The sequence below is a fragment of the Protopterus annectens genome, chromosome 12.part0 (assembly GCF_019279795.1).
Source record: "Protopterus annectens isolate FY-2018-M chromosome 12.part0, PAN1.0, whole genome shotgun sequence".
In the NCBI taxonomy this organism is placed as follows: domain Eukaryota; kingdom Metazoa; phylum Chordata; order Ceratodontiformes; family Protopteridae; genus Protopterus; species Protopterus annectens.
This window is the reverse complement of record NC_056746.1, coordinates 664,247,225-664,261,173: the sequence shown is the minus strand read 5'-3', so window position 1 is coordinate 664,261,173 and position 13,949 is coordinate 664,247,225. Positions and strand designations below refer to the sequence as shown.

Genomic DNA, 13,949 nt, shown 5'->3' with positions numbered 1-13,949 from the left:
ATATGCTGCATTCTATAAATTGACACAAATTTTGAGGAAAAGATAATGCAAGCACTAGAAATTAATTGTATACATCTTTGAAGAATTTCATTTATTTATTTTTTATTTTACATTTGTTAACCGGGATGGTCTGACTGGACACAGGTCCATTTGCAGCAGAGGCCCGGGAAGAAAAGCTCCACAGTAAGTAATAAAAAAGCATGAAGACCAGCTCACAGGAGCAGACTACACTTTAATATGAGTGCTTTCATTTGTGTAAAACCATCTGACTTCTTCAGATTAATTGAACATAAACATCACTCTTAGTGATGTTTTATGTTAATTTAATCTGAAGAAGTCAGATGGTTTTACGCCGATGAAAGCACTCATATTAAAGTGTAGTCTGTTCCTGTGAGCTGGTCTTCATGCTTTTTTATTTTTTAAAAGTATCATTCGTGTTTTGTGCTCCACATTAAGTAAAATTTTACACAATATGTTAAAATACAGTATACAGAGAATTTTCAAATAATATGTTAAAATACAGTATACAGCAGAAAACATAACAAGACCTATATATATATATATATATATATATATATATATATATATATAAATCTATATACATATAATAAGGAAAAAAATTGTTACACATGTTTAATAACAGAATAAGTATACAAAATCTATCAGCAATAAAAGAAGACCTAGACTGTAATATATATTACAGTAGGTATATTAGGAAGTGAGGTATATAAGTGGAATAATTTGAGGACTTATGTAATACATGGGCATAGCCACTTATTCTTTAAGTGTGTACTAAGTGAGTTTTTAAAGTGAGATAAGGTAGGGGCAGAAATCAGAGCAGGAGGGAGATTATCCCAAGTTCTAGCTATGGAGTGGGAGAATAGTGCTTTTTCTGCAGTATTGTTAGCCCTAGAGATACAGAGGAGGGGTTTGTCGGAAAATTGGAGAGGAAGTTTTGTAGTATAGTGGGTGAGACGTTGGCCTAGTGCAGGTTTTTTTTCTGAATGTGTTACCACATTATAGGCAATGACTAATTGGTAATAGGTTAGTAGCTGGGGAAGTTCCCGCCATTGCAGTTCCCTTAGAGCCTGGCAATGGTGGGTTCTAAAGGTAGAGTTTTTTGCAAACTTGGCGATTTTATTATAACATGATTCGAGTCTGGCAACATCAAGTTTTCCAAGCTGGGTAAGAATTGGAGCAGCATACATTAGGGTAGAAAAGAGGTGAGTTTGGGCTTGGGTAATCTGTGCTTGTTTCAAGAGGGATTTCCTGTGCCTATATAGTGTTCCCATTTTTTTATGAACTTTTTTGATAGTTTGCGAAATGTGGACGTCGAAGTGTAGATTTTCAGCAATTTCAATGCCTAGGAGTTTGGTATGGTCAGAGGGAGAGATAATAGTGCCATTTTTGGAGGAGATAGTGAAGGACAGAGGGGTGGAAATGGTTTTGTTGGGTGTGAAAAGTAGTAATTTGGTTTTATTAGAGTTTAGGATAAGTTGGATCTGAATGATCCAACTTTCCACAGAGCTAAAAGATTTTTGGTGAGTTGTTGTAGGGTGGGAAGTGATGGAGCTGAACAGATAAGAGTTGAATTGTCAGCATGTTGTATAAGTGAAGCATGCTGTGTGGTGGTATGGAGATTATTGGTAAATATGGAGAAAAGAAGTTGGCTAATATGGAGCCTTGTGATACACCTATGGTAGTTGGGAGTAAGGATGAAAGTACACTTTCCCATTGGACAGATTGTTGCCTATTTGACAGATAGCTTTTAAACTAGGCTATTGTGGAAGGGGCAAAGGATAGGGATGTCAGGGTGTCTAGTAGTAAGGGATGTGAAACCATGTCAAATGCGTTTGAGAGATCTAGAAATATTGCAGATACAAAGTTATTATTATTTCTATGTTGATTGATCAGATTGGTGAAAGAGATCAGAGCAGTGGTTGTGTTATGCTGTTGTTGGAAGCCATGCTGTGTGGAGGAGAGGAGATGGTGTGAGTTTAGGAATTGTGTTACCTGAGAATGTATACATTTCTCTAGTATTTTAGATAGAGGAATAGAATGGCAATGGGGTGATAATTTGAGTATTCATAAGAGTTTCCGCCTTTATGTAGTGGAATAATGTATGATACCTTCCATGGCTGTGGGGACATATGCTTCTTGTATGGAGCGATTGATAAGAATAGAAATAGGGTAGGATAAGGATTCAGCAGCTATTTTTAGGACGTTGGCTGGTAGATTGTCAGCGGCAAGGGTGGTAGTTTCAGTTTTAGGAGGTGTTTTTTAATTGTTGAGGTGGGAATGGTTGAGAACGTAAAGGATGGAATGTTGTTAGGGCATTTGGTTGGGTTATATGTAGGTCTGTTTTTGTATAGTTGGGAGGACAGTGTTAAGATGGATTCTGTGAAGTGGTGATTGAATTAGGAGGCAATGTCCTTGCTGTCGTTTGTGGAGTTAGGACTGGGAATAGGAGTTTTGCCTGGTTTTAGGAGAGCTTTAATGGCATGCCAAGACAGTTGGGGATCTTTTGAATGTTTGTTTTTGGATATTGAGGAATTAATTTTGTCTATCAAATTTAGTTTGTCTCTTGGCCTGATTTCTAAGTTGTAGGTACCTTTGTTTGGCTAGGCTATTATTGTATTTCTTCCAAATTCTCCAAGCCTTGACTTTAGAAGGGCTCTAGTTTCCCTAGTTAGCCATGGTGCATAGTTTGACTTGGCTTTTATTTTCCTAATTTGCGCAAGTCTATCAAGGACATTGATGAGACTATTGTTGAAGTAGTCAACGGCTTCGTCTAGATTTAGGGTTTGTAGTGGTTTCCAGTTACTATGTTTAAAAATACTGTTTAGTTCTTGTATATTTAGTTTACAATCATCTCTGACTCATCTAAAAACAATGGGTTTGGCTATGTTGGTACGTTTCCACAAAAGGAAGGTGGGGAGATGGTCACTAAGACCATGAGGAAGGCATCCTGTCTGATAGTTTTGCTTGGGGCAGTTAACTAGTGTCTCTCTAAATAGACTGTTTGTGGGGGGATTTTTTGTTGATTCTAGCGGGTTCTTGGATACGTTGGATAAAACTGTAAAGATTAATATGGTTAGTGGGGTTGTTAAAGGTACAAGCTGATCAATCAGTGTTCAGGTCACCTAGTTAGATGGTTTCTTGGGGGAGATTATCTGTGGCCCATTGTAACATTTCTTCAATGATGGGAGAGTTATTACCTGGGGAAATATAACAGCAGAGAATGATGATATTTTTTTTGTCATTTATGCTTAGAGTTGAACCTAAGGTTTCGGCATTTTGAAATTTAGGTATGGGGTTTATAGAGGTTTGATGTTGATTGTATTTTTGTAGAGGATAGCAACTCCACCTCCCTTTTTGCCTACTCTGTCCAGTCTTAGGATATTATATCCTGGTGGGAGAATTTCTTCATTTTGGGTACTAGGTTTTAGCCATGTCTCGGTAATGGTTAGTATGTCAGGGGAGTAGTGAGCTATAAATGCATGTAGGTCAGAAAGTTTGTTAGAGATACTTCTGATGTTGACATGCAGAATCAATAGGTCAGAGATTTGCCTAACAGAGAGTAGAGAGTTTTGTGGTCCAGGGTTTGGTGCATGTCTCCAGATATAAGTAGATTTTTAGTCATAAACAGTATATGTTTAATTGTGTGCACTATGATTATACTGGATCTAAATGATGTTTTTCTAGTGTAAGATGGTATTGTGTGAGACTTATGAATGTGTAGGGTCTATATTAGGACACCAGACATTTGAAATGTCGGGTGTTCTAATATCGACCTATTTTCAGCGAACGCTGAAAATATTGAAATAACAGGAAACCGAATTCTTTCCTAGGAAAATAATTTGGTTGTCCGTTTCTGTTGCTTCAGTATTTTCAGCGCTCTGGTGGAAAGTTACGGGTCAGGTTCAGGTAAGTGTGCGATTGTGTGGATGTGTAAGTTAGGGCGGGTTAGGTGAGTTAGGGTTAGGGCGCGGGTGAGGTGACTGTGCGATAATGATGGACCTTAGGGTTAGGGTTTGGGTTAAGGTAAGTGGATAGTTAGTGGTGTTTGTATAGTTTAGTGTAGGGTTAGGTGTTAGAGTTTAGGTGTATGTGTGTAGATTGCTGTTTGCTTGGTGTGCTTGTGTTGTGTTTATGTGTTTTGAAACAGCAAATTTTTTCACTAGGAAAACATTTGCTATTCCGAATGTTCAATGTTTTTTTTTTTTCGATTGCTAGGGTTCGATATTAGAACACTCGACATTTTGAATGTTTGGTGTTCTAATATAGACCCAAATGAGTAAGATTAAGCTGTCTTTAAATAATGTAGAAGAGATAGGAAAGAAAATGTGTGAGTGTATATTTGTTTGAGAAAGTGTTATGTGGAATGATGTGCTTTCTAGTTATGTGTTTGAATATAATGATGTGATGTTTGTTAGGTATGTAAGGGTTAGGAAGAGAAATCCTAGAATTAATAGTATTTTGTGAGGGTATAGTGGTTGGGTCTTAGTGGTTTTGGGGTTCAAGTATGGGTGTGAGTGTGAATGCATGGCAAGTAGATACTATGTACCTTTTTAAGGTAGAAATTTGATAGAGGGTACGTATGAGAGGTCATTGAATGCAGGAGGGTGAGGTCAGGTGCTCTGAGGTTAGAATAAATGTAGAGGTAGTGGGGTGGGTGGGAGATTAGGGCAGGGTAGGGGAGCCAAGTGAGCCAAGCATAGCGAGGCAAATAGAGTGGGGCTATACCAATCCTCGAGACTGCAGAATCTATCTATAGGGCTGGTCAGGACAGAACAGTAAAAGGAAGATACCTCTGTAATTAAGCAGGAGTGGGAGGGAGTTGTGCAGGATCAAGGTGGGGGAGGGGTGGACACAAAGTAATACAAGACTGTGAGTCAGAAAAACTAGACTAGGCCAGTTGCTAAAAAAAAAAAAAAAAACAGGAAAACCAAACTAAGTAAATTCCAGGTCAGTGTAATGCAGTATCTTCCTAATAACTACAAATCCTATGCTACTAATCTAGTACAGTGTGATGAAAAGGACCACCACCTCCACAGAGAAGAATAATTGAAGTATGGGTTGCAGGTACTTAGGTAAACTTTTTCCAAGAGAAAGTAGTTTTAAGTAATTGACCTAGGAGTGCAATAGGAAGAGAAAAATGGGGGGGGGGGCAGTAGTGTGCACATGTACAGTGAAACGGGGAAAAGTCTGCAGTTTAGAGGGCAGATTAAATATACTCTAACATATACTAGTGTAGCTAAAAGCACTTTAGTGTTCCACCGATGCAGGGTCTCACAGTGCAGGGCAACTCCATCATGTCAGCATTTTTCTTCAAGAGGTACTGTATGACACTTGCCTTAATTATGTTCCTTTTCAAAAGACTCTTCATACTAAGCAGTAAATTATGGCCCTTATTTTCTATTGATACCATTAACTGTCATTATAGGTTTCTATTACAATTCTGGCATTTCTTCTTACACATTCATATGGATTTTTCCGTGTACACTACATATTAAGGACAATGCTTTAAATTGCTTACAAAACATAAAATATCTATTTTACATGTCTTTTTAGATGAATAACTGATCCATAACTCTAGTTATCCATGGCTTCATTTTTTTTTTGTAATGTGCATATTGTTTGTCTGAAATTTGCTAGCTTTAGAGTGAAGCAACTTAGTTCCTAAAAACTACCACCTGCAGCTCAGCCACGTACAGGATTCAGGAAATTAAATCAGTTTCTGCCAAAGTATTCATAAAGGTAATACTAACAGTATATACAACCATTGTGCACACTGTTGCTTGCATGCAGCCCAGGCATTAACTCATTTCACTGAAGGAATAAATCTTAATGTCTGATTCTACATCCATTGCCCTCTTCAGCAAATACTATGGAACGAGACACATTTATAGACTGCACACATCATATCACATTCCTGTACTGTATGCATTCATATATGTGTTCAGTAGAGCCAACTATTAATTTCTAAAGGAAGTTATGCCATGTAATATATTTTAATGTTTTAAATAAAAGCATAGACTATGTGATACTAAGCAGAAATGTTTCCTCTTAGCATTGTTTTTCCAAAAGTAAATAGAAAATGTACTATGCACAAATAGAAAGATGGACAAGTGTTTTACTTAGAGGATCTCTGGATTATGGATCACTTTACAACTAAAAGTACATGCTTTACCTGTGTTAAGTTCCATTAAAATCAATGCAAATGATGGACATAAACTAATCTAGCTGTCCATTATAAAAGGAAACAGACTGCAAATATGTAAATATGAAGACTATAATGTAGTGATAAGTGTGGGATACTGTAGTCAGCAAAAACTATAACAAGTAAGTCTGATCCAGCCCCTTTGCGGCAGCCACATTTATGACAAAGTAGTGTCTGAGATTTTAAACAGTTTGCTGATACTGCTATGTACAGAATGTGACAATCTGCTAGACTGTAGGGGAATGTTCAGTTGTACAGCACTTAGGTTAATAGTTTAGCTAGCCAAATCACCTTGATCATTACACTTATGGCAGACACTCAGCAAAGAAAGAATGTGTGCTGTACTTTTGCATTAAAAGATTATTCATCAAAAAATTCAAGCTCTTACTTTTAAGCATCACAGTGCATAGGAAGGCAGCAAAAATTTTGTGCCTGCAAATTCTCATCAGGAGCGTACATTAGATATCTTTATTTCATGTAGGGGTAGAAAAAGAGAGAGAGAAGAGACAAGGATGTGTATCATATTGTACTTATATGTGATAATAGCATGTTACATCGTAGGATAGCACATATGGTACAGCAGTTGTGGCATTGAGAGAGAAGCACTCATGGAATAGTAGCATATATAACTTTAAGGGGAGGAGCGCACATGGTACAGTAGCAAGCAGCATTAGTTTGTGACATTGTGGAGAACATATGGTATAGCAGCATGCAGAATTCTTGTAAGAAGACACATTGGAATAGTTGTTTAACAGCGTATTAGAAGGGAACAATGTTCATACTGTTACATATCAAGTTGATAAAAGGTAGAATCAATCTTTATGCTGTCATCTCTTTCTATTTAAACTTTATTGATCCCTTGGTAGCTCTTTGTTTACCTTAAAGTTATGGTACAAATAACTAAGCTGTTAGCATTCAGCTCTATGTATTGAGAGACAGCAGTAATGCTATATCACAATAGGACGATGATGCACCGGTGATTTGCTGTGCCCCAAAAACACAACAAATTGTGTTTTAGCTCTCTCTCTCTCTCTGCATCTCTCTCTCTCTCTCTCTCTATATATATATATATATATATATATATATATATATATATATATATATATATATATATATGAAACAGGTCTCATTTATGTTGTTAGCTAATGAAGGGATATAGTATTGCATGGCCATCTTTTGGTGGCTACACCATTGCAGCACTGTAAGTGGGTTGCTCTAGTTTCAGGCTGCTGTGCTTTGTTGCTTTATGCAACACGTAATTCACTCAAAACTATGAAGCATCTATATATCTATACTTCACTGCTTAGTCTACTAGTCTGCTTTCTCCATATGCTATTCAGCCATGATTTTGCTTTTAACATCTGGTGTTCAAGGTCAGCTGGATCATTGATTTATTTTGGTGCATTTGGTCTCCACTTGTATTTTCATAACTTCCAGCATGGAGGACATACCACGTTCTACAAGACTCACGTTTGTGAATTACAGATGTTGTTACAAAGTTGCGTATGTCCATATTTCCAGATTTGCCAGATCTTTTGTGAACTGCTTACAGCATAAATGGTTATTTGTTGCATACCAGCCATAAACAATTGCAGAATATATTTGTGAATGCCATTAGTTGTTTTGTGCACTGCTGTGTCTGAGAAAAATCTTTCAACTTCTTGTCATTTATTTCACATTTCAGAAATGAAAGTATCTAATTTCAGATGAAGGGATGGCTGACCCTTGTGTAAGCTTGGGGGGAGCAATCAGCATCTCAGAAGAGGTGTGGGTCAGGTGGGAGTGCAATGCCACTGTTCATTTAAGCTGGCACAGCTGGTATCACAGCTGTCAAAGTGAATGTCTTTTAGATATTAAGAACTACAGGAAGAAGCTAGGTAAAAGCTTCTTGCAACAGTACAGGGTGTTTTTGGTCCTGAACTTATGAGAACTCTTTTTTTGTCTTGAACTTGTGTCAAGGGGGGGCACCAACTTGTGCACTGCCAAGGGGGCCCATTCAGCAAGCTACATTTCTGATTTCATACAATATTAATAATGATAATAAAATGAATATCTACTATGTATGTGTGTCTTTGCTTGAAAAATGATTGTCAAATGACATGTAAACTGTGTGAACAGAATGTACATTTACATCATATAGGGTAATGCTTTTTCTTGATAAATGATTTCATAGTGCATTCTGTAATTGACCAACCTTTTTTATATTCTGAGTCCATCACTCATGCACTTTCAACCTCCTTACTGATCACATACATGTTTTTACCTGCCATTTCCTTGTTTATAAATAGGTATATGAACAAATCCTTATACAATGATTTCAGTCACAGTACAGGCCACAAGGGCATGGTTAAAGCAGCATATGTGATACTTTCCATGGAAGCCAGGCAAGTAGCTTATCTTTGGGAGGCAGAAGAAAACAAGACTACAGTAGAGAGTCGATTATCCAAATTAACTGGGACCGAGGGTAGTCCAGATAATCAAACTGTTCGGATAATCCAACATACATTGAACTGGTTAAAAAACTTCTAAAATCTTGTTTTTTCCTGTACTCAGAGAATGCACTTTTCAACCGTTAGCAAGTCCAGCGGACAATAAAGAATACTTTTCACACACAAGCAGGCTACAAGTTCAAAACACATGCACAAGCTAATACATATAACGTTGACATATTCAGACTTTATGATATTTCCTACCCAAAAGCTTTGGAAGATTGGGTTCGGTTAATTGATGTTTTGGATAATCGACATTCAGATAATCGACTCTCTACTGTGCTAAATAAGACTTTGCCAGATAAACAGAAAACTTGCAAATTATCCACAGGCAGCCACTATACTTTAGGGTAAAATGACTTCACCTTTCAACATGGTCTCAGTTCAACACATTAAAGCCATTGGAACTTAATTCTGCCAAAAAATTAAAAACAAGCATCTTTTTCAGGGGTGCCTGTACCACTCACATCTCTCAAATTCTATATTCCAAATGCATAATTGTACAAACATGGAAGAAAAGGAAGTCTCTTAAAACAAAATGTATTACTGTCAGGGTACACTTTGAAACTGCAATGTCAGTGTTTCCTTTCGAAAACATAGATCTGATAGTTTAACGTTGGAAAGGTGAACCTGACCAGTAAGAACCTTTACCAGTTTAAACTTGACAATGTGAAGAGAAGCCAGTCAGAAGTGACTATATTTATTGCCCTGCCACCACAAAACCTTACTAAATATTTAGCTAATACAATGTTTCCCAAGCATGTGTTTAAATTCAGTACCTTTATTTGAATTAATATTAATAAAATGTTTGGATTGTTGATATATGTATAAGCATTGTTCATTAAGTTGTCAAAATTGTTCATTTTACTCAGACTTTTTGTTTTTATCTCTCTCACAAAGATATCAGCATTATACAAAATAGCCTATATTTAAGTCTACTTTTACAAAAAAAAAAAAAAAGAAAAAGATCTGTTTATGTAGCAGTTTTTGTGACATTTGTCACAAACTGATTTATTCTGGTTGTAACTGAATCATAGTCATTTTATAAAAAAGCATTTGTCTGTTGGAATACTTGGTTTGTTATTTGTTGTCTAGCTGCGTGGCAGTCAGTCCATCTATCTGTCAGTTCTGTTACGTGCATATTTATTATCTGGCTTCAAATTAAGACATGCATTTATTCTTACCTTTCTCTGAGGCAGGAGCTAGGTCAATGAAACTGCGACACTTCTCACCTTGGAAACAAAAGGAAAATCAGCATCTGTATGCACAGCAGTGTATTATGACAAAAACAAGACATTCCATTAAAACGTGGCTCTGTTTTATATGAAAACAGGATGCTCTATTACTTGCTTATTCCACATTTTCAAGCAGCGATTACAAATGGCCCTTGAACAGATGCTATCATTGATATACAGAAGTAAAATCACTATTAACTGAGGTCAGTACTTCTTATAACATTTACAATACACTGTTGGTTCAATTTGCCTTGTTGTAAATCCACTATTTGAATCCAATTATCTTTACATCAGTTAATGGCATGTCTAGTTAAATTAAATGATTTTAGAGAATAATATGATGTATGAATCAATCTGTCTCAGTGTCATACAGAATTCATTTAGTTCAGATATACTGATTCATGTATATGGTGGGTATGCTTACTTGGCTTAGATTTGAGCCAACTCTAGGTGAGAAGTACTTAGTGTGCTGGAAGACTCCATACTTATAAAGCCACTTAATGTAATGTTGCTTTCTAAACAAATATGCATTATTCTAACAATGTCACAGCAAATGTGAATAACTTTCAGCTGTGAAGTGCTAAGCAGAAAGCAGCAGAGTCAAGTATTTAGAGAAAATTACATTCAAGTTGTGTTGCATATTTTTTTCCACAGAGCCACTGTTTTTGTTTTAGTGTACAAAGAAAACAGTACTCCTTTGTTCTGTTACAAAACTTCCATTTTTACATTTGTATTTGAGAAATACATAACATTTCACAAAATTAGCTTCCTTTCAAAGATATGGATGCAAAGTGATTTTATACTAAATATGTTTCATGATAGTACATGCTTTTATCTCATTTCAGTTAATATAATTCACGAGGGTCAACGCACAAATACTCTTTTTACCAAGAGAAAATCTGAACATCTGTTGAAACACATGCATCAGACACAAAGTGTCAGTAAGATGTTTGCACAAGTCACTTTTTGAATGGTGTTAAGCTGTATTCTACAGTTTATTTATAGAATATGTCATAGCTGTGACTTTTATTCTATAAATAAACAGCAGAATAAAGTCTATAGAACATAAGCCACAGCTCTTAAGGCTGTTGTTCACCTACTTTAAAAATCTAATTATATTAAAGATTCTCATGAACACAGAGGATTATGTTTGGGTCTCTGACCATAACTAACTTAATAAGTGTTCTCAACATGGACTCCAAGAAGTTCACCTCAACAGCAAAGCTTAAGAAGTGAATCTTAGTATCTATGTTGTGAACACATAATAAGGGTTATAAGCAGTAAGACCTGACCAGCATTTTTTGTACTGGAGGGAGTTTTAGCTGCTACATGTATTACTATTCATGGAGAAGAAAGTTCATAGGTTAGTACTAAGCTAACTGCCCTTGCGAGCCATTTTAAACCTAGCCAATTATCCCTTGTGAGATTCAAACTGTGCCCCCTGTGCTTGCAAGGAAAACACCTTAACCATTAGGCCACCATCCCGTGCAGGAGCATGGAGTGTTTTACTAACTTTAAAAGCCTTGGAAAAGGAATAGAACTTTTAGTTCTTGACATCAGAAAGATGCTTAACAAGCTGGTCTTTTTTCCAGATGGCTCTTGTAGTGCAGAAAACAAATTAGGTTTTAATTGCAGAGATACTATCACATGTGCTCATTGATATTATTGCATTCCTTAGAACTATTACAAGTATCCCACAGAACTCCAAAATCAGCAAGAAGGCTTTCTGATACATTCTGTACAATGATGTTGGATTTACAGTCTAAGAATTTGACACTAACATAAGTAATCATTTTCCTTTCATATTCCATGCTTCAAAAAAAATACCTAAGCAGAGGCTTTCTACTGCATTTGTGTGCGTGAGTCTGTATGTGTGTGTGTGTGTGTGTGTGTGTGTGTGTGTGTGTGTGTGTGTGTGTGTGTGTGTGTGTGTGTGTGTGTGTGATCTAACCAGCTAACATTATTGTAACTCAACTGAAAGGTCTTCAACCAAAAAGCACCTATTTGTTGTTTTTGTTCTGCTTTAATACAAACAGTATAAACAAAAAATACTTCCAATGAAAAAATAAAACTTATTTAGGTAACTATGGAGTTTTACATTAGCCACATGCCCTTTAATTACTGCTCAGAGAGCTCATTGTAAAACTTTCACATTTCGTATTTTTTTTTTTTTGAAAGAAGATACATCAGGAGGCATTTATAGTCTTCATGAAGTCATTTGTCTTATTTATTTTACTGACTCCTGCAACTGCAATTTTTTGTCACTGAATCTGCATATATGATGTCTGGTAAACAGAATATTATAATACTGAATTGTCAGAAAATAGTATCCATTCCAGTGCTATGAAATTCTCTTGCATTGTCATCAGCAAAAATGATAAAATATGGTGGGCCATGTTTTTTGTGGACATGTTTCTGTGTGTGCATGTGTGCATGTGTGCGTGTGTGTGGAGATGTGAATCCACACACTCACACATGCATACAAACACATGACTTTGACAGATTTACCTGTAATCATGGTAGACAGCTCAACCTCAAAGTTCCTGTGTTGCCCATTTCCTTTCTTGGATAAAGGGAGGCTTCTTTGTTCACCAGTGGCAGTGGGGAGCTTAGAGCAGCCTATCTATCCCTGGAGGAGTGTTCCCAGCACAAGAATCTCGTAGTCTATTGGCCGTTTTGGGCCAATTTCTAGCTCTTTCAAGTCCCCCTGTATAAAACCCACTTTGGTGTGGCTTTGCGCGATTTTGCGCATAGCGCAGCATCGGGCAGCTCTGCTTAATTGGGTTTAAACCATTCTCGACTCCACAAAGTCTGCTCTTCACTTTTTCCCTTAGGTTGGTGGCACAGCACGAAGCATCAGAGACTATCCATGTGCAACTAACAGTGGGTAAAACTGCCTTCCAGTTTATAGCCTGCTACAGACCACCCTCCCAAACCCAGGAACCCCACTCGGCCTTCCTGAGAACACTGAGAAATATGAAGGTCTCTCCAAACACCATTATATTGGGTGACTTCAACTACCCAAACATAGACTGGGAGCATTACTCTAGCTCCAACACCCTAGCCCAAAGGTGTGTAGAATAAACTGGAAGTCACCACCACGTAGAAGAATATTTCTTTATTAAAACAACAGAATAAGCGCTTTCGCGTGCATCCACAAAGGCACGCTTCTTCAGATTCAATGAACATTACCTAAAACTCATTCATTATATCTGAAATACATTAATTCAATTCCGTACTAATTAACCAATGCAGTTAGTTCTTCACTTATTCAATTACTTCAAACAGGGTGTAACCTAAAATCAATTCTTTGTTGCTTTTCTTTTAGAACCTTCAGAATCAAGTAACATAATATATTGTCAAGCAGAACATGTACTGTTTAAAACAGATATAAATTCAACATTTTAATATGTAACAATCTGTAAATGATTTAATCTAACATACCAACTCTACAATATAAAAAAAATATATATATTGTGTATATATCTATATGTTATATTTAATGGTTATAAAAATTAACAAATATATATTTTTAAAAAAGCCAATAGCAGCATTTCTTTTGTAGTTTATATTAAAGACAATTCATATCAATTTCATCTATGTAGGCTCAGTCCTTGAAAGTGCATATATTTTTTGTAATTTTTAAAAAGATTTTTCTTTACATGACACAACCATAGTAATCTTGTATAAGGATAGATTATTTCAAGATATTTTCTCTATCCATATCCTTTTTACAGAAATTAGATGGTTCTATATAAGCCATCATAGGGCTATATACATTGTATATACATAGAACAAAAGGAACAATTAAGTAGATCTATATGGATATGTGTTGTTATCATATTTCATATCCATATATATATATACATTTTTACTAATTAATTATTAAGTATAAATTATAAATATATATTTATGTTATTCTTAAATTCCTTTCAAATTTCATGTATTTAATGCCAAGAATTTCATATGTATAATATAAATAAATATGTAAATATGTATATA

At 36.0% G+C, this 13,949-nt stretch overlaps 1 protein-coding gene across 1 annotated transcript in view; it reads right to left on the bottom strand.

Annotated features, from left to right (window-relative positions):
- The window catches only part of LOC122816773 (germ cell-specific gene 1-like protein), a 3,278,153-nt gene that overhangs the window by 2,222,696 nt on the left and 1,041,508 nt on the right, over positions 1-13,949 (bottom strand). The window contains exon 2 of the mRNA XM_044089790.1: positions 9,897-9,944. Within this exon, the coding sequence (XP_043945725.1) occupies positions 9,897-9,944 (48 nt within the window). The remainder of the gene's footprint in view (positions 1-9,896; positions 9,945-13,949) is intronic.